Source organism: Carassius carassius, chromosome 43, assembly GCF_963082965.1.
Source record: "Carassius carassius chromosome 43, fCarCar2.1, whole genome shotgun sequence".
NCBI classification, from domain to species: Eukaryota; Metazoa; Chordata; class Actinopteri; order Cypriniformes; family Cyprinidae; genus Carassius; species Carassius carassius.
The window spans coordinates 13370363-13396183 of record NC_081797.1 but is presented as its reverse complement, the minus strand read 5'-3'; the positions used below and the strand labels follow the sequence as shown (position 1 = coordinate 13396183).

The following is a 25821-nucleotide window of genomic DNA, read 5'->3' as shown; positions in this document are numbered from 1 at the left end:
TAAATAATGAGGAGAAAGGTAAGTTGCGTGCGGAATATGGAAGAGCTGGAGTGTTTATGGGTCTGTGTGTGATTGGTAATTAAGCTTGGGCTCTGTGTGGGTAATGTGTGTTGATTACTGGGCACTGACCAGTGAAATGTGAAGGACAGAGAGAGCAGTCGCTGCTGTGAGGGACCTACATTGAGTGCTTTTAAAGAGCCCGAGTCCCTCGTAAGCGCAGAGGCATCCATATTTCAAGCCGTACGGGACACATTTGCATTTTATAATTCATATTTCAGAGTACGGTTTGCATCTCTTTTGCAAGAAGACAGTTATTATGAAAAATGAAATGCAGAACACTTTCTGTCTATCTTCGTAAAGAAGCAGATTTTTTTTACATGGCACAGTGTTCGTTCATGTTGCAAACTTACCAGGTTCAATACAAGCTGATTTCTTTCAAAACAATAGATATGTAGTTATGGTGCACTTACAGTGGAAGTGAACTGAGCCATTTTTTATTTTTTTTTTGGATGATTTGCAAGCTTAAATGTGAAGCTTATGTTGTCAAAGCACATAATTTTTTCAGTTAAAACTTCTGTATTATTTTGAGTTGTAAAGCTGTTTGCTTTTTTCCAGTGGTTTTAGGGTTCACGGTGTTTCATTGCCATGGCAAGTAAAATTGGACATAACTTACAGAACACACAGAAAAGGTCAGTAAGTGATTTTTTTCACATTAAAATCATGTTTATGTAGTAATGTAGCACTTTGTTAATGTACTGTGGCTAAAGTATTGCAATAATAAAAATAGTTATTATATAACAATTTTTTTTATTAATACCAGTAACATTAATAATAATAATCATCATCATCAATAATATCCAGAGAAATTATTATTATTGTTGTTGTTGTAGAATATATTAAAGTTAATGAGTTTTATAGTAATGTTAATTATTAGCATTATTTATTAGTAAAATTCAATTCAATTTTATAAAATATTATGGATTTAAATGTGTTTATACACAATTTTTTTATTTATTTTTTTGCGCTGTAAGCAAGGGTTGTATGTAAAGTTATATGAAGAGTTATCTTAAGATTTGTATAAAAGTCTAAGGTTAATTATTAGCATTGTTTATTATTAGCATTATAACTTTTAGTAGTAAACAATAACATTATAATCAATAATAATAATAATCCATTACCATTAATAATAATGACTAATAATAATAATAATAAACAAGAATATCCAACATAATAATGATTAATAGTAATAGTATTGTTACTGTTATTGTAAAATTTCAGTATTATGGACTACAAATTAAAATGCTAATTTTAATTTTTACATATTGGTTCTGTTCAATGCTTCATAGCAACACTTTTTTCAATTTTGCTTTTTCAATCTAAATGGAAGGGCAGGTGGAAATTAATTGTGTGGTAATAAGTGCTATTCTTTTATTATACATAGCAATCACATATCAGTTCTCAAGGAAAAACTGAGTTATATATTGAGTACACTCATAGGGATGACTGAAATGATTTTTCAAATGTGCACCGTAGTGAACTAGCCTTGAATAATCCAAAGGTTTGTGTGGCAAATGTCATCCCTAACCCTTTCCCACCAGGCATGAACTCTCGAGGTATGGAAGTCACGGCCAACAGACTGGATCTCAGCGTTCCCTTCCTCTTTTTTGTCCCGGGGGTCTGTCTGTGGCGTCCATCCAGGTCGAAGGCGCAGGTAAGCCCATGCTGTATCTCTGCTCGGGACCTGTGCACCCTGCCATCTGGGCAGGTGCTGCTCCTATGTCCTATCCTCCGATTCGTTTAAAATCCCGGCTGGTGGGTCAGTGCCCCGTGTGCAGCGGAGTGCTGATTTCAGCTCTGAGAGGGGCTGGGGGCCAGCAACCCCTCTGAGAGCCAAGACATAAGTAGCATGACATTAAAAAGGCTTCTGGGTCATACTTCATAACAGGTCTAATCAAAGCGTCATGCTCATTCAAACAAATGCTGCCCCACTCAGATTTATGTATTTATTTATTTTTAGCCCTTTTTTTATAGGCTTCTGTCCAAAAGTCTGTAAGGTATTTTTTTTAAAAATTGTTATTATTTTAATTTAGTTTAACTTAAAAAGGTATCATTTAATTCAGCAAGGGTGCATTAAAATGACCTAAAGTAACAGTAAAAACATTTGTAATGTTGCAAAAGTTTTCTTTTGAATTTTCTATTCATCAAAGAATCCTGGGTGAAATTTTTTTATCACTGTTTCCACAAAAATATGAACTGTTTTCAACATTATTAATCAGAAATGTTTCTTCAGCACCAAATCAGCATATTGATTATCAGAATGATTTCTGAAGGATCATGTGACACTGAAGACTGGCGCAATGATGCTTAAAATTCAGCTTTGACATCACTGGAATAAAATAAATGTATATATATATATATATTAAATATAAAACAGCTATTTGAAGTTGTGATAATATTTGCAATATTACTATTTTTTATGTATTATTGATCAAATAAATGCAGCATTGCTGAGCATAAGAGACTCCTTTCAAAAACATTTTAGACATCTTGTCAACCCCAAACGTTTGAATGGTAATGTATAATTGAAAAAATGTTTAATAATATTATATTATTAAAAAACAAAAGCTGTAAATAAAGATTATGGGAGTATGTTTTACAAGAAAATACCATTTCAGTTTTCTACTTAATTTCATATTTAATTCAATTTATCACTTGCAATTTCTTAGAAATATAAAAAATAAAAAATACATTTAATTTCATAAACAATTACGGATTTAAAGTTGTTTATACACAGTGTTTCTTTAAGTGTAAGCAAGGGTTTTATGCAGTTATATTAAGATTTGTGTTTTACATTTGTATTTATTTTTTTCTCATTTAGTGCATGAAGTGAGCCAGAAAAGATATTGGTTAATGACACACTTGGGTATAATTTATTGTGTAAACTGATTTGATTTAAATACTTTTTGCTCCTGCAAACTATTAACTGCTGTACTCTTAATTGCTATTGTGATTTGATTTATCTACAAAAGTCTGTTATTTAAAGCGTAAGCCAATCTAGAGAGATATAATGACACCCTCTCCAACCTTTCGTGGTGGGTAAATTTGACCCTAAGAGAGTGCATTAGTGTGCATTGGAGCATTTAAAGTCTGGCATTTTGGCATCCCATTACATTCAACCACTCTTAAGCTGTTAGAACTAATTGGACTCTCTCTCATTTCATTATCTAATGTCAAACTAAAGCACTGCTTTAATGCACTTAAAGACTTTTTTAGAGACTTAAGTCACGGCAATGCGGCTGTTAATATTCCCACATTCAGATCCCTTAAAGACGTGATAAATGGTGTCTATACCCTCAGCCAACATTAGCGATTAGCTAGCATTCATCAGTGCCCTACTACACCTGAAAAGCAGCTATTAGCCTCCAGGCAACAAAACACAGATAATAAATGTGCCTCCTGCAACCTAATAATTTATACATTTGCGGAAAGCCAAAATAGCCAACCTCGGTGTGTAAGCCAGCAGTTTACAAAGAGGTGACAAATATCTCTCTCTTTCTCCATTTGGATACGTATGCTACAGAATGATGACAATAGCACAACATATTTGCCTAAAAGCTCTGGAAGAAAAAAAGGAAGTGAATATGAAGATATCTGTGAATTGGTTATAGGGCTAATGTAAACCCTTAAAGATTTTATTTCCCTATCGGCTATCAGTTAAATGGATATTCCAAGTTCAATACAAGTAAGGATCAAACTTGTTCTTTCTCTTCCTTAAAAAAATGGGTTGCAGCAAGGCACTAACAATGGAAGTGAATGGGACCAATCTGTAAGCGTTAAAATACTAAATTTCATTAATACAGCCACAAGACATATTTGTGTGACCTTTTCTGTTAACTCATAAGTGTTTCATGAGCTGCCCTTTTGAATTTTAGAAGTCCTTCAGACACAAAACCCTTTATGATTCCAAAGTTTCTAAGGCATCGTAATTCTCTAGAGTTGCCATCTTTTGTGTGCAAATGGATAGTATGGTGATAATTTATCCTGCAGCCTTGCTCATTGTATGCCAAAATAGAAATCTTCCCAAGCATTTTTTTCCCTTGAAGACTCTGGGCCATTTTCAGTAAAGCAGCAAAGCCTCTCCTTCTCATTTCCCACTCTTTGAATGGGGCTTGCTTGTCCAAACAAAAGGACTATGAACTCTGTGCTCCTTTCTGTGTTACAGTGGATTACCGCTTTTGTTGACGATGTTGCTATATATTGTCTGAACAGTGGGATGTCCTCAAAGAGATTGTCCTTTCTGGGTGCACAGACACTCACATATACATGCACAGCATATACACAGTAACACGAGCTTGATAATTGCTGTTTGGCCAGCCCTGAGGGTGTTAATATTAAGCTGGCATGAAGCGAAAAGAGTGCCATGAAACTGCATTTGTAAAAGTCAAAGTTCTGCTTTGGTCAGCAAAAAGAAACCCACAAGCCTTTCACAATTTGCTCTTTTTTTCTTCATTCTCAAAGTCAGTTTTAAAAAGGAGCTTGAATATTCCATAATGATGGCACGTTCCCTATACAAGAATGGCCCGTTTTATCTTTATATTTCCATATGCATGTCCTTTGCAACAAAAACAGACTTTTTATAGACAAATTATATTAATATATGTATATTATAAAATCTGTGTGATTATATTTGGGCTTGGTAAGATTGTTTCATATTTTTGAAAGTAGTTTATTTTACTCATCAAGGCCACATTTATTTGATAAAAAAGTGTAAAAACAGTAATATTGTAAACTGTTTTCTAATTGAACACAAAATTATTTTATTTTATTTTATCATTACTTCAGTCTTTATAACCACATGATCCTTCAAAATGATTTGCTGCTCAAGAAACATTTCTTATTGTCAGTGTTGTAAACACTTGTGCTGCTTTTTGATATTTTTTATTTTTTTATTTTTCTGAATTGTATGATAAATAGAAAGTTCAGACGAACAGCTTTTGTTTGAAATGGAAATGCTGTCACTTGATATATTTAATGCATTCTTGCTGAATAAAAAAAGTAATAAAAAGTCTTACTGACCACAGAGTTTTGAATTGTATTGTATATAAAATGTGTAGATAATATACATTATATGCTGATAAATTAACCTAAATTAATTTATGTTTATGCACTTGGAAGGCAGTTTTCTGCACAACAACTTACAATACTTTTGGCATATACATTTTTAAATATGTTGTGGGTACAATTAAATTAATTTATTGCGTCAATACTTAAAAAAGGAAAAGAGCTCTTTCTCTATTTTATTTCTCTCTGATACTTCAGTGAGAAAATTAATACAAAGTACCATCTGAATAGGCTTGTTTTGTCTATATAAAGATTTAGGATGGCTAAGGATAAGAGCTTTGTGACTGATTAACGAGATTTCAGTTTTATCTTTTGTTGAGGTTGTGAACGTCCAGTTAGAATCTGCTTTAAATTACAGATGAAGGTACTCAATGAGGGGGTGGAAGGCTGTGCTAATGGGAAATAATATAGATTTATGTGTCTTCGGCACAATAATAGAAATGGACCAATAATGCTGTATTATTTGTCAAAGGGAGGCATGTAGATTAAAATGAGAAGAGGGCCCCGAATAGATCCCTGGGGGATGCCCTTCCTAACAGCAGCAGAAGAGGATTTATGTCTCTGAAAAGGAACAAACTGCTGCCTGTCATTGAGATAAGATGTGAATCAGAGGAAAACATTGCTAGAGATGCCAGTGGCTGAATAGATATGTGTAGTTATAGTTTAAATAAATGCCTCACTGTTCTCAGGTTTAACTCTCCAGGGATCACTTTCCTTTGATTGGTTCACACATATCCTACTTAAAAGCAACCTCTTTTGACATCCTGAATGTCTAGTAAATATGTGATAAAAATGTGTCTGTTTACAATTTAGCATTTGCATAAGTGTTTCAAAACAACAGAGGGATGTCTTAAACCTTGAAATGACTAATCAAAAAGGATGTTACAGAATCCACACGCATCTCATGCTTTCATAATTGCCTTGTTCAGCACATTAAAGTGTTTTGTTATATCTACCCATCTCTCATTTTTGTATTTATTAAAGTTGAATTTGTTTGTGCATGTTGTATAGTATAAAACAGTGTCACACTAAGTCCCCAGAGAGTGTGAGACAGGCCCACTATTGCTCGACAGGGTGCATATATGTAACCTTGATGTTAAATGCTTATTAGCACTTGCTTCTACTGTTGCCCTTCTCAAAGCAACTGCCAACACAGAGAGTGTCGAATAAATGCACCCTCAATGTGCTCTGACAGCACTCAGCCCTCGCTTATATTCGCCCTCGATTTTATTATGTGCTTATTATATACCAGTAAACAAATGCGTGGACTGGTGACGCTGAGAAGGCTGATATGATTTGACAGGCTCTAGAAACAGGAACTAAGTAGACAATGGGAGGAAGTGAAAAAAAACAAACACTTATTTAGCCTCAAAATGCAAATGCATCCATCTGCAACTCATTTGAAATAAACACAATCTTGTTATTCAGTTCGGTTTCAAGATTTCACATTGTACATTGGTAAACCCTGGTTTAATGTTTTCAGTTGCATATTTATGAGGTTAATAACATTTGATTTGACAAATATAGCGATATGTACGACCATGCAGTAGGTTTTAATAACTGTCCATGTGTAGACGTGTTACTATATAGATTCAGTTTGTTTTTATATTTTAACAAAAAGTAAAATTTCTGTCATAATTTACTCACCCTTATGTGTTTTCAAACGTGTATTTCAAACATGTATTACACAAAATATTTTGAAAAATGTCACAGTGAAAGTAAAGGTGACCCCGTTATCTTGTGTACAAATCTTACTTTTGACATATTAAAATCTCCATTAAGAAATAGCCTATCCATTAAGTTTTCTAAAATATACAGGAAAATAACAGTTTATCAGTCTCGTTACTACTTTATCAGTTTTAACTCTAGCACTCAGGCGCTGAAACTGAAAGTTTTTCCGGCTGTACAAAGCCCATGAATATTTAATGAGGCGAGCACTGAGGCAGTTTATGATTGGTTGTCTTCAATGGGGACTGAGACTTCTCTAGAGCGGGAAAGCACAGATGTCACTTATCAATGTCAAAATGTGTGCTCAGATCTATTTTTTATTTTAGTGTCTGCAGTGTATTCCAAAGAGCTTCACTAAACAGTGAAATTACTTAAAGGAATAGTTCACACAAAAGTGGAAATTCTGTCAGCATGAAATCAAAGAAAGTCATACAGGTTTGGAGTGACTTTAGGATAAGTAAATTACACATTTATTTTTCCTTTCTTTTTTTTGGTAAACTAGCTTCTTAAATAATTGAAAAAACTCTAATGCTTACTAATGCAAAATAATGTTTGTTGCCAAGAGACATCCATTTAAGTGCTCAATCACCCAATCATCAGGACAAAAATAAACTAAAAGTCTAACTTTCAATGAAAATCATCAGACCAGAACTCAAAATTACATTTTTACAGGCTCTTGTCCAATTAACATGGATTTTTGCTCCATGATAATGATACAGGTATCTAACCTAGACACTCATTGAAGCAATGCTTATACTCTATGTTGCTAAACAAACCTAGCATTCTAGGTCCACAATTTCAAAAGTGAAGTGACATTCGGCCCAGTATGGTGACCCATACTCAGAATTTGTGCTCTGCATTTAACCCATCCGAAGTGCACACACACAGAGCAGTGAACACACACACACACTGTGAACACACACCCGGAGCAGTGGGCAGCCATTTATGCTGCGGCGCCCGGGGAGCAGTTGGGGGTTCGGTGCCTTGCTCAAGGGCACCTAAGTCGTGGTATTGAGGGTGGAGAGAGAACTGTACATGCACTCCCCCCACCCACAATTCCTGCCTGCCCGGGACTCGAACTCACAACCTTTCGATTGGGAGTCCGACTCTCTAACCATTAGGCCACGACTTCCAAAATGTCAAATGTGTGAAACATTGATTAGCCTAGGGTTAAAAAGGGGTTTAAAAAAACATTATTCAAGGTTTAAGAGTATGTGAAAAGCCCTTTCTGTGATCGGCACTAGTGGGATATGTTTCTGTGCCAGAATATTTTCACTGTTCTTGTTTCTCTTCTATTTGTTCTTTTTCTTTTCTAAAGTCTTCGAACTTCGATGCCCATTTTATTCTGTCCCCCATTTCTATGTCCCAGGATGATTTGTGGGGCTCACTGAAGGGCGAAGTGGGATTCCACCAGGTTAAAACAATGAGATCTGAGTGAGAAAATGATAGATGAACCGACTCCAACCACATTTGTCTTCGGTTTAACATTTTCTTGTATCAATTGTTTCAGAAAAGCTTGCTTAATATGCATTTCTGAGCACCCTGGTGCTAAAGGAAGGAATGAATCAGTAGAACTCTGGAACAAAAGAAGAATAGCAAGACAATTTGGGATTTCAAGACTCTAATTATGAACACGGTACTTCATTCTGCCTATTGTAATGAGAGCTCTATAACAAATGTTGGGACCGTAGATCCTATATAAGATTGTCAAACTAATCTCTCTTGTTCAGTATTGAAGTAAACAGCCAACAATATTGTCCGGCTCTGAAACTCCTTGGAATATGTCATGACATGTTTGAGTTTGTAAAATTGGATTCTCTGTCTGTTTATGAACCCAATAGTAAACCTTCTAACTCTACAATGTCATGAATTAAACTAATGGCTTGGGAATAAGACAAGGAGCATTGGGAAAATATGGAAGTGCACTCATGTGCAGCCATGTGCAAAATTGATATTTCACAATATCTGATTTATCACGGCTCTCATTCTGTTTAGCGTCATTGTCTGTTTATATTCACTTTTTTTGCAGTCGGAAGATTGTGTGTTTATGCACAGAGGTCGAAGATAACTTTACAACCAGCCAGTGTACAGCTGTGATGAATAGTCAGTTTTGACAGTGAAATTGATACTCTAATCTATATATTGACAGGCAGTTGATAAATGGCATGAAAGGCAGGTGTTCATTGATAATGAGCCAGTGAAGCAACCAGCTGATTAAGCTCCAACTTTGATTCCAGAGCTCAACGTCCTTTGATTCATCTTTTGGGAAAAGACTGCATGGATGAATGGAAGAATGTTGCTCGGTAGCTCTACTTCTGGGTTTAAGATGCATACAGTGTTTGTAGCATCAGTACAAATGCTGGAACTGTTCATTTAACTATATTTCTCAGTAATGAGGAAGTAGCATTGCTAGTTTCTTAAATCATGTAGTATTTTAGTAGTTAAACTTTTTAATGTATTTGTATGGCTGAAGACGTTACATTTTACCTATTGGTATTTCAGCAATTAAGTGTGTTTGATATTTTGTATTATCTGTTTAAAATCTGAACGAGTGAATTAATTGTGAATGAATGACTATTTTGAGTTTAATGCAGTGGTCAAGCTAATTAGCAAGGTGTTCTGAATCAGTTTGCAATGCAGTTTAGAATCAGAACTAATGCTATTCGATTCATTAATGAATCACTCTTTTGAGCTGGCTCATTCATTAGCTTTGTTTTCATCACAGATTTGCACAGAACATTTGCAGTATTGAATAAATGTAGATAAAAAATGATCAGGTTTCCATTTATCAATATTATGCGACTAATACATAATTTTCTTCCTCTCGCAATAAGTCATGATGATGGATGTTGGTAGGTGTACACAGCCACTGCACTAACCATTAATTTTAATTGAAGGAGACATAGGCATGTATCTTTAGGGAAGCAGCACAGATAGCCACTTTTGGGACGCTTCTGAAACGTGCCGCGATGTGACTGGTATAAACACAAGCATTGACTATAGTGACCATGATCAATGCACTGAAGATATGTGCAGTGTAAATTATCCAAACATTCATGGCAAGAAAAGCCCCTTATACTTGAGAGCAGCTACTTATAAGGTGGTGTTTCTTGGGAGTTTCCATTGCAATTTTGTAAAATATTCCTATTTTGAATTGCCTGAAAAAACGCCTCATTTGAGCGAAAAATCTTTTTTTGCGATATTTAGTAGTTTTTGAAAAATTTACGTGTTTGCATTAGACATATTTTCCATTTTAATTTGTACAATTTGAAGGGTGATGGAAACACAGCTAATGCATAGAATTGTAAACCAATTTAGAATCTGATCTATTGTCTCAAATCACAAAATCACTTTTTTTGAGTCAATTCTTTTCACTGAATTGCTTAAAATGATTAGCAAGGTGTCCTGAATCAAGTATTTGTAAAACAGTAACAAATATATACAATCATTTGAAACAATGCATCCTTGCATGCATCCTATTGTTTTTTCTGTAGTATACAGTAGTTACTGACTACAATTTTAGAGTAGCTTGCCCACCACTGTATGTATGTATGTATGTATGTGCTACTTTCCTTATATTTATGATGGCACTCTTGATTAATCTTAGTGGGAAGTGATATGCTTTCAATATAAATGTTATTCTTTCAATCAAATCCAAGCCAGTTATTCGCACTACAAGCTTTTATGGAGGGGAGCGGATACGCATCAAATCTTTCGATGCAATAGCAGTAAAATGCACGGCTGGGAATCCAGACTTGTAAAAACACTCCCAAGGACTATTGGTGTTCCAGAAGGTGCCTGTGGTTTGGTCCTTATGGGATTGCATGACGAATAAGAAGAATGATGAATGGACTGTCTTGGGGCTAATCTGTCTTCTGAGGGGTTAAACAGCATTCGGTTCAAACCTCGCTAACTGTTTTGTCTGAAGACCGTCTGAAGACAACATAAAAGCGCTTTGTTGTGTTAGCTGTGGGAAACGTTGCACATAGACGTTTACAAAGCATTTTTTGTGTTTCTTTCTGATATCAGGGTATGCCAGACATGACAGTTTAAAAGCTAGTTTTTTTACTGTGCAAATCAGCAAGGCAGTGTCCTTTTTTCTGTTTTTCAAAGATATCTTTAGATATAAAGTGCATTAGTATTTTGCATGTTTTAAGTGAAACGTGTCACGGGTTTAAAATAATTTCTGGTGTTTGAACACACAAAATTCTGCAATCTCCTGTCTTCTGCTGCCAGTGAATGGAAATACACTGATCTTCACTGTCTTTACATCTGAATTCAGAGTGATATCTCAAAATGCTTATGGTTTACATTTCCCAATACACTATCCTTCAAATGCTATTATAAATTTTGCCTTTTAGATATAAATGAGGCAATTAAAAGATGTTTATAAATGATATGCCCAGGGGTTGATTTGCACTCTGTGTACATCATGAGAGGCGAAAGGTCCCAATAAAATATAAATATAAACCACTCAAGTGAAGCAGCTTTAATTAGAACACAGCTGCTGCAAGGCCAAGGACCAGCACCAGTACTGAATGACCACTGGTGGATTGGCCACTTCATCGTTTATATTAATCTTGATATAATATTATAAAATAATTAATTGACATTAATGATTTCTCTAGCAGAGGGGAGATTAATAAGACTTCAGAAAATGAGGTCTTACGAAAATCTCCAAGGACTTATAAGACACGGATTTCTGAAGGTTCAATACAAAATGTTGTTAATCAGTATTTTTGTCTTTTTTTTTCTACTACAAAATACCAAAACAGCCTTAAAATATGATAATTTTACTTAAATTGCACTGGATTTTGCTTGTTTTTAAAAAATAATCATGAAAATAATTAATGAAATGAAATGTATATTAAATTATATAATAAAAAATGTGTGTGTTCCTGTAGCTCAGTTGGTAGAGCAAATTCATAAATGTAATTTAATTTAAAAAATAAATTTTTAAGCAACACTCAAAATTTTAGGGTCGGTAAATAAATTTTGTATTATTATTCTTTTTTGTCACTTAATAATTATTTATTTTATTCAGAAAGGATATATTAAATTGATAAAAAGTGATCGTAAAGACATAAAATGTTGCAAAAAATCTATTTACAACACATGCTGTTCTTTTGAACTTTCTATTGATCAAAGAATCTTGAAATGGTCATAAAAATGGTCTCGTAAAAATATTAAACAGCATAGCTGGTTTCAACATCGATAATAATAAGAAATGTGTCTTGAGCAGCAAATCACCATATTATAATGATTTCATGTGATACTGAACTGGATTAATGATGCTGAAAATTCAGATTTGCCTCACAGGAATAATTGACATTTTAAAATATATTAAAATAGAAAATGGTTATTTTCAATTAAAAATAATATTTCTTAATACTACTGTTTTTTAACTATATTTTTATCATACCTGAGGCCTTGAAAGGACTTCTTTTAAAACCATTAAAATATCTTACCAGCCCAAAACTTTCCAGTGATAGTGTGTCTTATATACAATATTTTATGCATCTTATACGTGAATTTGAAATATATTTGAAATACACTTGAAATATATTTCAAGACAAAAATATAAATTTGTGCAGTGTTTTAACCGATTGTTGATTTACATGTTTAGAGCAATGCACAGTAAGAACGACTGACATTCTGAACTAAAGCTGTTTTTCAGGTCCATTTTCACAGCCACATTTATTTGTTCAGTCCTTCCCTGCGACCCTGGACTCCAGGAGGCTTTTGTGTTGACTTCCCCTCTGCAGTCAATTTCCCACAATCCCAATATGTGGTTGAGGAGTAAAGAAAGGCAAGCTGTTCATTGATTGGCAGCAGTTTGCATATACAGTACTGGAAAAATGTCACGTCAAGCTGTCTGTGTGACCTAACTGGCTCTCGGTTAGAGTGACTGAAGAGGGTAATTTATCATTTGACAGTCTTTAGAACGGGCTGTCCGTGCTGTCTAGCTATTGTTAGCATCAGCGGTCAGCTGTCACGCATGTTGGATTAGCAAGCATAGATGAGCGACTCGGCAGGATGGACACAAGCAAATGTCAGGGGAAGACAACCATTGCATGATGATCAGAGCCAATGATTAATAATCTGTGCAGAGAATGTTCAAGAAGGGGCTAAAATTGTTATGGGTTGGAAAAGGATGTTGATTGAAGTTTGAATGTACCACTGGCTTTTAAAAAATGAACAAAGCAAACAAACATTGAAAATTTAGGGTTTTTTTCTTTTGTGGCTTGTTTTTGTTGTGTTGTAAACTAGGGCTGGATTGAACATTGATTTCTCAATTTGATTCTCAGTCTATGCTGTTTACAGTTGATGCATTAACAAAATGTCACTAACCATTATTTATAGCGTACTTCCCATCCAGTAAATAACAATAATCTGTGCTTTGCTACTTCCGCTTTTGAATTATGTCAATGGGGTATATGTCAAACATCACCTGACCAAACAGGAAAACAGGTCTCTTCACATCCACTTGTTGGAGAAAGTGTTATAACAGCAGTATAAACTGATGAAGATATCTATGGACTTAAATGGCAAGATATTTTACTTGTTGGTGTTTTATTCATAATATTCAAATGTAATTTAAATATCTATCTGGATATGTGGTGGACGTCTGTTATAGTAGCTCATCTGAAGTCTCCATATTTAACAAAGCGCGTAAAAAATCCCAAACTGGAAGAAACACAACTAGTTTTACAGAATAGTGAAATTTGTTGTGCATAACCTGTATTTCATTCCGAAATTCAATAAATACTGCTTCGACACGCTTTATTTCTGAGACAGATCGAGTTAGCGCCTTAATTCAACCAAAGCAGCAGCACAGGAACCGATCACCTCTTCATCTTTAGTTCAAGTAGCATGAAATAAACCCCAGAAAGTATGCTGAATGATACAATTACAACATAATTACTCAATCAGTGTTTCAATCCTGTAAAAATGTCAGTAAATCACGTCACATTGCATTACATTTGACCTTAAGAATTGAAATTCAGTGAGCATAAACTTAATAGTTTTCTAGAAACTCTAGCAGTGTTTTTCTAATTATATGCACTATATTACATATTCATAAAATTTTTATTCAACCTGTTCTTTAGTATTTAATGTATGTTTGAATGAATCTATCATGAAAACCATTTTTATGACAGCCATTGTTAAAATATTAATGCAAAGCTGTATAAATAAGATTTCCATTTATGTATGGTTGGTTAGGATAGGACAATATTTGGCCGAGATACAACTATTTGAAAATCTGCAATCTGAGTGTGCAAATTTTTTTTTTTATCTAAATATTGAAAAAATCACCTTTAAAGTTGTCCAAATGAAGTTCTTAGCTATGCATATTTCTTCAAAAATTACGTTTTGATATATTTACGGTACAAAATGTACAAAATATCTTAGTGGAACATGATCTTTACTCAATATCCTAATGATTTTTGGCATAAAAGAAAAATTGATAACGTTGACCCATACAATGTACTGTTGGCTATTGCTACAAATATATATGTGCTACTTATGACTGGTTTTGGGGTCCAGTGTCACATTTGTTATTATGTTCCTTACATTTCTATAAACATAATCATAAACACACTTGGGGGTTTTAGTGCAAATAGTTTTCGGTTTACTGCACTTGGTTATTCTTAGTTACAGTATTTACCAATGCTAATGAATCTAAAGACTTGCACATTCAAATAAAAATGGCTTGCTTCTGCATTGTAAAATAAAGTGGAATTTTTTCAGTATTAGTTTAGAGAGAGAGATTTTTTCCATCAGAGGAAAAACTGATGTACTATACCTGATACACATCCAAATGATTCGGTAACAAATCAAATTTAATCGAGATCGGATACAAATCGAATGGCATGCTTGGTAATCCAAATCAAATCATGAAATTTGTGCCCTGTAGTGCACCCCTAGGCTACTGTAGCTCAGTAGAAACATATTAAATGACAAATATTGGAAGTTCCTTTCGGGTCGTGACAATGACATCGCTTTGGCTTGTACTAAATATCCTGAGCTGGAAAGATGAACAAGGTGAAGAATGTGAGTATGATAGAAAATGAAATGAAGATGCTGACATCAGGCCCTTATCAGATGTTTCCACCAAGACTTGGAGACTCCTGGAAATGAAGACTTAGAGACCTCTGTAACAAAATGAATGTTCCCATATCTCGCCGTTGTCATTCGGTGCACCTTTGCCCTCGCACCCGTCTTCCTTTCTGTGTTCCTGCATTAAGTTCATATCTCGCTGTGCCATAAACATCCCGTTCCCTCTCACCTCTGCTCTTTCTTTCAATCACTCTGTGCAGTGAATGGCAGCCATGTGGAAAGGTGACATTCAGGTGTCTGGTGAATCGTAGACGTGAATCAATCAGTTTTGGTAGATTCAGCTCAGAATGGCTTGCGGTCAGAGGAATGCTGCCTTGCTGGTGTGCATCTCTATAATCCTATTTTGCAGGCGGCCTTTGCGCTTCAGAGTTTGGCTGCTGCACGGCTGACACCGGAGGATACTGTTTTGTAGCGCAGCGCATTACCGCTGAGAGCTTTACCTCTGACATAGAAACTGTAATGAAAGGTTTCTGGCTTGTTTCTGTAGAAACGTCTGCAGTGTCCTCAACAAGGATCATCAAAGCTGTTGTGACCTGTAGGCAATTTTTAAGGTCCTACTTATAGAAATTTGGTTTTAGCTCTAATGCAACATAAAGCACAAAAGGTGCACATTGGGTGTATAATTGATGGTAATTCTGTGTATATTATCAGGGAAATAAATACAAAATACCTCAGATTTACAAGTACAAGTACAAATTTTCTCACTTATAACTTTGCTGGCATTCGCGTGCACTGAAACTCAATCATTAGTACATGATTTGAAAACACTGTTGCTGTACATTAAATGAAAAAAATCATTTCTGATTACAATCTACACCTAATGCAGACAGCCATGTAAAGACTGAAAGAGTTGATTCTTAACCTTCTTAACACAGAATTCTTTTTTTTTTTTTTTTTTTTTTAAGACATTTTCCTAATCTTGCCTGAGGCCTCACAAACCCACCAGCCTGCCCTCAAGGTCTGTAAATTTTAGGGTAGTATATGTAACAACATTTAGTTAATTCTGCATCCATCCTGAAGGTTAGCTCTCAAAAACTGAATCACACTGACATATCTTTGACCTTCACTTCAGTAACAATGGCAAACACGTCATGCTTAAATGGGAGAAGGAGAGTCTTTAGACATAATTTGTTATTGTAGGATACTCCAGGACTCGAGACTGTCCCGCAGGAGGTCACATTGTTCCACACTGCATTCATGCCTCATCGGTCCTGCTTATGCTGACTGTGTATTCAGTGAACAATTCAATTAATTCTTACGAAACATTGCTTCATTCCGCGTGACCCTCAAAGTACTCGCCCGAATCCCAAAATTACCCTGGCAATGTAAGTTGTATGTTTGGTCCCGTTGGAAACTATCTCCCTTAACAAAGTCACTGCTTCATCTTTATGGTCCCGTGTGAAGGACCCCAAGGGGCTGAGGGTGGACAGGTAGGGTGACAACCAGGTCTCAGTAAGGTTTGGAAACACATTCCAGAACTCGTTTGAGAAAGGGGACACTGGCCAGAGATGATTAATGGCGAGCTTGTGTGACTGCTTGAAGGGCAGACCATAATTCACCACACGGGCCTGGAGGAACTCGAGCAACGTCTGCCTACCCCATGGGCAAAGCGCTTCCCTCCACTTGTCTTCATCTCAGGTGCAAAGTTGTCTTCCTTTATGTGTGCACTTGTTTTTATCATGCTAATACATAATTGGCCACTCGCAATTATCAATAATTGCGGGGAGTTCTCCTTCGGTTTTGCCTTAATCAGAAATTTGCACTATAAAAAGGGTCCTGAGTTTAGATTTCACACAATTACACATTCACTGCTTTTCATCTCCTTTTAATCTCCTGCAAATCTGAAACATGGAGCTTGTTCATAAACACAGCTGAAGCCCTATGATTTGCTTTGACATTTTGCTAAACGAATGAAGCAATCCTATCAATGTTGTGCCTCTGTGTCTACTGATTAAAATCATTTGAATTGCAGATGACGTCTTTGTCTAAAGAGTTCAGTAAACAGAGACATCACATTGATAGGCATGCCAATTTTTAATTGAAATAAGATCGCCACCCGCTTTGAGCCGTAATGCACATAATGATGTGTGACCGTAGAAAATACTTTTTTTCGTTGATCAAATGTGGCTGTAATGACTGCGATAATCCGGATTATTACAGAAATCTATGGTAATCTGTCATTTAAAATTATTTGGAGAAAACTATCAGCTGAGGCGTAGAGCTATGAAAATCAAAGTCCCTGCCTTGTTGTCCTTTCATTCTTTTTCGGGTCTTTCCGGCTATTTATTCGTAGCTCAGCAAGTACCTCTAATCTACGGCTGATACTGTAACTGGTGCTCGTAATTGTATGAGATTGTTAAAGTTGGTTTTCAGGAAGGGTGCTTATCAGCGTCTGTTTAGTGTGCAGCTTGTGGGAAGGGAAGCCCAAATTGAGGAGAAATCAAGTGGCGCCTTGGTAAGCAGGGTCGGAATTACCGTGATGGACTGGGGCTGGATTTCTCTCCCATGCATATTTTTGCCCATTGTCACGATCTTCGTCCTTAATAGAAGCTGACAGAATGTAAATGGGATTTTAAGGGAACTGGCAAAGTCTGTAATTTTTCTCATTTAGTCCATGGATGAGTGAGCCAAGCCGGTAAGATTTGTATGGGAATTTGAGATGGTTCAGTGCGACATGTCAAACCCTGATTATGAACTCAAGGGAGCCTTTTTACCTTAGCCAATCATCTTCGTGCCTCGCCGCCACCACCGTTGCAGGTTGTCTTAGAACAGCTAATTGTTCACAATGACATTTTCAGTGGCTAAAACAGATATCAATAAAATGACAAAAAAAGATGACAACACTTACTGCATAATATAAAATGTCTCATTTTTTTTAACTGGATAAATCAAATTATGCCACAGAGTAAACCCATAATCTACAGTAGCCCTCATAGTAAAAACTACAGGCAGTAGTAAAATCAAACCAAACAGAGCTGCAAAAATAAGGACTGTTTTCAAACAGGTTTTCTGAAAACGCATTTGTTGAGCCAATGTTATCATGGCAAGCTGGTCAGGATTTTTTTCAATGTTTACAGTTTGTTAAAGGTTTTTCTTTTTTTCACAAAGGCTGCATTTATTTGATCAAAAATATAGTAAAACAGTGAAGTTTTGACATGTTCTGTTTGAACACATTTTAAAGTGTCATGTCATCTATTCCTATGATGCAAATAGTCTTTACTGTCACTTTAGATCAGTTTAATACATACCGGCTGAACAAAAGTATTAATTCTTAAAAATAGAAATTATGAAATAAAATCTTACTGACCTCAACCTTTTGAACGGTACCATATATTAGTAATTTACTTTAGTTATACGTTTTTAAGACCTTCTCAAAAACAAGACAACCAGCAGCATTCAAACAAAATTTCCTGAGCACTCTTTACTATTGGTCAAAAACAGAAAGCTCCGCCCCAAACTCACCCCATTGGCTGAGCCGGTGTTGCTATGTCAGGCAGGACAAGATTCTCAAGCAAACAAATTGTTTTAAAAATGCCACAAAGATTAGTGTATAAAAAAACATACTTTACTTTAAAGTATGGTGTTCAGTATCGTTACTCCTTTACTGATTTTGAAGTTCCGTTCTAAGAAGTGACAATTAAAAACCGACAACATTCAAACAAATAGCTCCACCCAACCTCACATCATTGGTCGAGCTGGTGAGGATTCTTAAACAGAAAAATGTTTTGAAAACACAGTGTTTACAGTTCACAGGGGAATCAGCCTACAAATGGCTTTATCGTCTTTGCATATTAAACTGAAGTAGAAGAATGTATTTTAGCATCTTAGCATATTTACCTTCAGGTTTGAAGGGACACTTTTTCTGACCTACAACTAAAGTAAATGATTAATGCAAGTTGTTAAGATCTCAATAAAGCCAACATCATTCTCCTTCAAACCCTACATTTGGGCCGGGCAGTGAGGGGGGTGATATTGTGGGGCACTGCAGCTGTAGCTGAGAGACGCCGTGTGTAATGTGGGCTGTTAGTGATGTTAAATGAAGCTTGAAGCCTGGCTGACAGCAGCATTCCTCCACAGGCTTGGCGCTGAGAGAGGAGGAGAGGGGCCAACAAGGGCAAAGTAATGGTCTAAGAGAAACCACGCAGGACACGGCGCTCATGGTGGCGGACGGGCCATTATCTCATAAGGGCCATTATCTTAATGGGGTGACCGTCTCCATATGACAGATATCACAGAAGGACTGACACATAAACAGTTTTTATAAGATGAATTTGCCAGTGTACAATCTCTGCGGTAAAACACATTTGACCGATAGCCGTATACTGACGAATAGAACCTTGTCAAGGTGGGTTACAGTTGCTTTGTGTGTGTATATTGTCGAATGGTGATACAAAACAATAGTTTACTCACAAATATACAATTACACTATTTTCCTTTCTATGTTCATTTGCGAAAAAAGCAATGTGTAAATAATTTTCCAGGACGTTACTGTTTTGAATTCACCCTTTATGAATAGGATCACATTGTCAGTGTTAAATAAGGTTCGCTACAAAGGTACATCATATAAAACTGTTAAATATATATATATATATATATACATATATATATATATATATATATATATATATATATATATATATATATATATATATAACTTTATGACTCTGAAAATACATAGGATGGTCTCTCCCGAAGCGCAAGTCTGCGCTAGTCTCTTCAGGTCAGGGAGATAATGTTCGGTTTGACAAATCCACTGCCACATTTGCTACATTTTCAATCCTGACAGATTTCAGTCCAAATCACAACAATGGCAGCAGACCTACAATCACAGAAAAGTCAACACTTTTGTCGCAAATGTCTTTTTTGTCAATTTTGTGTGTGCTCGGTTGGAAAAACTTCTTACAAAGCTCAGGTATGTGTGTTTTTGCTTGCGTTTGTGGAAGCTGAAGCAGCTGATGTATGTGTCCGTGTTCATATTGGAAATCCTTCCACACAGAAATTTGCCCGTATTTCTTTGGTCTGTAAAATTTTGATAGATCCATACACGTTTCAAGATCCAGGTCGCAAACTATCCTGCAACCGATATTGCCAGTTTTGGCATAAGCAAACAAAACGTTGGACATTTCAGCTTTGATTGACAGCACAGGGGGATCCGTTCCTCATGGTCCACGTAAACTCCATGATGAGAGGTCCTCACCCCTTATCTTATGAGACTGAAGGACTAATGGAGAGACTGACAGACAGGGCTAACAGGACTATGATAAATGCTCCCCTCCCCCGCCCTGCTGTAGCTTTGGAGAATGACGAGGTGCTTCCGTACGTCGCGCCTCTCTTGGGAAAATCATCCCTCATTGGCGTCAGGATACCTGGTGGGATTTAACAACACAGTAGTTAGGGCATATAACATGACACATTATTCATTCTGAGAGGTTTTGGTGTTGTCCCAGATCTTTCCCTGGTTGGACCCTAAACAAGGATGTACTGTAGACAAATATTCAAGACAGGTAGGAGATGTATTCTTAAATTTTAATAAAAAGCCATCTCAATGCCAGTGACACTAATGAATGAAACCTTGTAATTGAAATCTGTAGCTTATAGCTTTTTGACTGTATATAAATTAAAAGGATAGTTCACCCAAAAATGAAAATCCTATCATTATTAACTCACCTCATGTCATTCCAAACAAATAAGACTTTGATTAATCTTTGAAAAACAAATTAAGATTAAGCAATTGCAAAAACAATCTTTCGTAGTGCAATTTCTATTCTTTAACTGATTTGATTCAGCTACTAACACAATATGAAGAGACTTATGAGCATCATATGAGACAAATGTCATACGATGTTGTAATAACAACTTGCTGAAAATAAATTCCATAGATATAAAATACTTAAAGCATATCACAATGTTAGTTTAAACGTTTAAACGACATAAATGTACGCTATTAGGCGCCAATCCAATCGTTTGTGCCAAAAGTGGAAGCTGAAGTGCGATTTGCAGGAAATCAGTGAAAATAAGTTAAAATAAGCTGTCATTTTTGCTCATGAAGGTAAAAATAATACATAATTCAGCACTATATGGTCTACTTTTATTTGTGTGCACTCACAATATCAACAAAATGTTGTACTTTTGTAAAGTAAACAACTATGATGTGCTTTCTGCCGTCTGTCTTGAGAAGGAGCGCTTCACAAAAATTAACCAAAACTCAGCGAATATTTTCCTTACAGACATGATGAATATATCTATAGAAAGATCTAAATGAAAAACTAAAAAACTATATGCGCGAGCTGTCTGTTTCCGAGCGTGAATTCTGCAATTGGGTCAGATTGAGGTTGGGTCTTGTTCACACCTTAAACAAACAGTACCAGAGTTCTTTTGGAAGCGGACTGAGACCACCTCTTCAGCTGGGTGTCGGTACGGTTGTTTGGTTCACACCTGAGTGTGATTGCTGTATTCACACCTGCCCAAAAGATCCGCACCAAGAGGGCAAACGAACTTTGGTTTGATTCAATTGAACCAAACAAGACAGGTGTGAATACACCCTAAATATCTCATATTAAGGATAGTGCATTGTGCACAAGTAGTACTCTGAATGAAGTTTAATAATTATTTTAGTCTTAAGTGACATGTCATTAAATATGTTAATAGATTACTTAGTATGAAATAAATATATTTTAAATACATTACTTTTTTTACGGATCCCTTACAAGATACTACACATAATCATAAAAACATCTATACTTATATACAATTTCAGGGTGTCATTGTTTTATATTGCATCTTCAATTTTATTAAATTAAAATGAACATTTTAAGCATTTTTTTAATATTATTATTAATTACATTTTAAAAAACTATATTCTCTGTAAGTGAAACATACAGTGATATTTACTATTCTTCAAAGATAGCATTATACGTGGAATCCAGTGAGGTTATTTTTCATGACACCAGCCTTTTTGACAAGCAAGTCCAGAGTTGTTTTGTTTTGTGGCACTTACAGTAGTTGTTTTCACTCGGCCTCCCGGCTGTGCACACGTCCAGCCCGTTCTGTTTACCAATAGGTCACAGCCTTCGTCATCCAAACAAGGCATCATCTCACACCACTGTCTGCTCCTGACAATGCTCACTGTTAAAAGAAGAGGAAAATGAATATGAAGAGGAAGTTAAATCAAATAAATTACATTTCCAACCTATTTCACTTCCACAAGACCATATATTTCTTTGTGAAACATGGTATTTAATATGAAATTAAACATAGAGTGGGGCTTATCATAGTGTAGTCATTTTTTACTCTGGATTTCATTGGTGCACCTGATGTGCAAAAGAATTATGACAGAATAGTAGTATACATAGTAGAGGAAGTTTACCTAATAAATGATTTTAGCATTATGTATTAATATAACGAAGGTTAAGTTTAGTTAATAAATATAAAACCATTGTATGACATAGACTAACATAGTTTGTCTTAAAGGAATTCCCATGAATGCGTAAAATTCAAGAAGTCAAGACATGGTAAAAATCAGGACATTTCAGGCAACAAAGGCAAATAGCAATGAGAGAAAAGCGCTCCAGCACTTGGCCTAATATCCTAAGACTTTCTCTTTGAAACAAATCGCTGAAGTCCAACAGTGAGAATTTTTTTTCCTGAGGTAAGATTGTTTTTACACTTAATCAAACATAAATGTCTATTTATAATAACTAGGGCACCTTACATGTTCATTTGCATACCGTGACACCCCAATTGGCCCTTAGAGAGAGGGAAAAAGGGGAGGGAGGAAGGGAGGGAAACTGAGAGAAAATGAAAGAGAGAGAGAGAAAAGAGTAGGCCTATTTGTGAGGTAGAGAAAATGATAATCAGAGTGAAATATAACCCAGGGAGGCAAAAGTACATAAATATCAGGGTGGCAGCATTTGTACGTTTAGAGGAAGGCTAACAAAGTGTACAAATGGAGGTGAAATGTCATTCTCACCAAAGGAAAAGGCACGTTCTTAAAGGTAAAAAATAGTTGTAGAGATGCCTTCCAAACTCAAAGTAGTTTGTTATGTAGTGAATGTTTTCCTCACAGCATCTACTCTAGGGACTAGCTTCCGCTACTAATCTCCAGCATTAGTATTCACTGTTATGCCCTGGGCCATAAGGACAAATAAAAGAGCCTTTCATGCAAATTCAGTACATCTTCATTCTGTAGGCATGATTCACAAAACCGTAGGTTGCAGCCATTGGTGTTCTTATCTATGTTTTAATATTCGCCTGCAATTCAACATTAGTCTTATATGTAGTTTTGCAGAATTTTTTACAAATATTAGTTGATTAAGCTTAGTTGGTTTCCCCGCCAAAAAAGTTGTCTTGACAAAAAAGTGCCTTATGGGCCTTATGTTGACCTTATGTGCCACAGATGGATAGATGGATAGATAAATAGATAGATAGATAGATAGATAGATGGATAGATGGATAGATGGATAGATGGATAGATGGATAGATAGATAGATAGATAGATAGATAGATAGATAGATAGATAGATAGATAGATATGCTGGCATATTGTTAGATGGACTGATGTGTATATATAGGCAGATAAATAGACAGATGAGTAATTAGATGGATGGAGGTATACTGGATTACATTCCAAGATTTTCACTGAAGTTCTATGTGATTTTTGATAATGCTCTATGGGAAAAGCTCAAGTCAGATCAGAAAGCAAAGTAACAGCATCCCGAGTCAGACTGAAGGACATGAAAAGCTGGAAAGCTCTAGGAGCCATTACATTTTATAAATGTCTGGTCTTGCATTAGGGATTTGTCAAGTTGACATACTGTAATAATGATGCCCCAAAAACCCTTTATTTCAAAGTAAAATACTCAGCTATTCCAAAACCCCCCCAGATCCCACCTCTAACTCATTCTCTGCCTGTCCCGGGCAACATGTCAGATCACTCCGGCCTCCAGTGATGCATGACACAAGACAGATCATCAACATTTTAACAATTTAAAGAAGTAAAGTCAACAAATCCACAAACAACAGCCGAAGAGAGTCCTGTCAGCACAACACAGTAAGCTCCCAGACTCTGTCTCTAATGAGCTGTCCCTCGTCTCCTGCTATTGAACATTGAGGCTATTGAGACTGTCACTCCACGGATGCCAAACAGACTATGACAGAGTGCACAAAGTGCCTCTGAATCAATACATCAAAGAACTCTCTGAACTTGGAGTTTCTGGTCAAAGGGGCACAAAAGTAATATGGAAGTTTCTTACTGAGACCAAAATGTGACTTTGTCCAGATAAAGATTTTATGTACCTGATTCTGAATGAAAACATCTCTCTTAACATCCCTCTTATTGCTAGATGCCGGGAATCAAATCTGTTGAATTATAATCTGTATATCTGGAGTATCCACACGTTGGCAGTTTGAAACTAGAAAAAGGCAAAATAAATATCAAAATAATCCCTGCAATCAATTCTTGTGAGAAGATTTCCTTGCTAACTATTCATGCATCTCTCTTTGCGGCTACAGATGGGATCTAAATTGTGACAAATCACTGGATACCTCCATTATCACACCCAAAATGATTTCTCTCTAATTCTTTTTTGTATACGTAAAATATTGTGTGTGCCTTTCAGCTGTGGCTCTGCAATTTACAAATATTTTATCATTAATCAGAATTATTCAATGCAAAAATTGCGTTTTCTGAAGGAAATATCAGAGCTGGAAAAGCTCTAAAAAGCTGAAAAGTTTTGGTGTAACTGTTCATTGTCAGCTTTATATGAAGATGATCCCATTAAAAACAAACACTCTTCACTGCTTTAAAACTGACGCATGAAAAAAAAATAGTTGCATACTAGGGGTTGCACGACTACTGATTTCTACTAGTCGATTTTTTATTTAAAAAATAGAGTTACTCGACTACTTGTGGTTCATGCTACTGTAAATGAAAAGACATTAAATTTTTGTAAAAAAAATTTTTTATCAATAAACGCTTATTAATTCATAGCCGTATGCAACAATTACATATGTAAATTGTCAAAGCTTTATAATTATGACATTACATATTAAAATTTTCATGTAACAGCAAGTATTTGAATCTGTATTTATGTCTGTAACAATCACAACATTTTTCATATCTGCATTCGGATACAGCATTGATAAGACTGTTATGGCTATCTTTTTTTTCATAGTTATCACTGAACAAGTATGTCATGTTAAACTAAAATAATTATTAATTTCTAAAATAACATTTATCATGCAAGCAGAGAGATGTCATGATAAACGTTTAGTGATCATTTGAACACGACTGAATCAATTCAATGCGCACATTTTCATTACGCAGAACATTTTAAGCAAGTCTTAATGTTTAGTGAACTTCACTAAACAAATGTGTGTGTGCCGCGCAAACCAGCAAAAGGTAAAGATGCAAACACGTAGGACAAGTAGAAAATGTATCCGCATCGAAGCTGATTATCAGCCTACTAGAACTGGTTTGGTTTTTGAGACTGACGCGCTGTTTGATTGGTGAACGTGCTGCACTTAATCCATTCATTCGTATCATATCGTAGCCTAAGCTTTAAATCATTGCATTTTAAACATATACAAAATAAGAACATGTATGATGTATTATTATAGGTGATATTACTCTTGCAAAGCTCTGATTTCTGAGAGATGCACGGAGAGGCAACAGCAATGCTGTGTTTGATTTGCGCTCTTTTCACTCAAAAAGTTTCCATTCATTCACTTCACACTCTGACTTTAGAGGTTTGTTGTATAATATTGCACTGATCCCCTGGCTCATCTGTTATCTAGCAAACTCCGGACTGTGCCAGCTTCAGCCGAGTATTCAGGCAGAATTATTCGGAATTTA

The 25821-nt window shown here is 35.7% G+C and overlaps 2 protein-coding genes across 3 annotated transcripts in view; one reads left to right on the top strand and one right to left on the bottom strand.

Moving 5' to 3' along the window:
- Window positions 1-1596: 1596 nt before the first annotated feature.
- LOC132124693 (proline-rich protein 5-like) overlaps window positions 1597-25821 on the top strand; it is a 106212-nt gene continuing 81987 nt past the window's right edge. The window contains exon 1 of the mRNA XM_059535824.1: window positions 1597-1711. The gene's annotated coding sequence lies outside the window, so the exon portion shown is untranslated. The remainder of the gene's footprint in view (window positions 1712-25821) is intronic.
- Window positions 19594-25821, bottom strand: part of LOC132124694 (chemokine-like protein TAFA-5) — a 63028-nt gene continuing 56800 nt past the window's right edge. For both annotated transcript variants that reach the window (XM_059535826.1, XM_059535825.1), the window contains exons 3-4: window positions 21968-22095; window positions 19594-20336 (exon numbers count right to left, since the gene is read on the bottom strand). In XM_059535826.1, coding sequence (XP_059391809.1) covers window positions 20328-20336; window positions 21968-22095 — 137 coding nt within the window. In that variant the 3' untranslated portion in view covers window positions 19594-20327. The remainder of the gene's footprint in view (window positions 20337-21967; window positions 22096-25821) is intronic.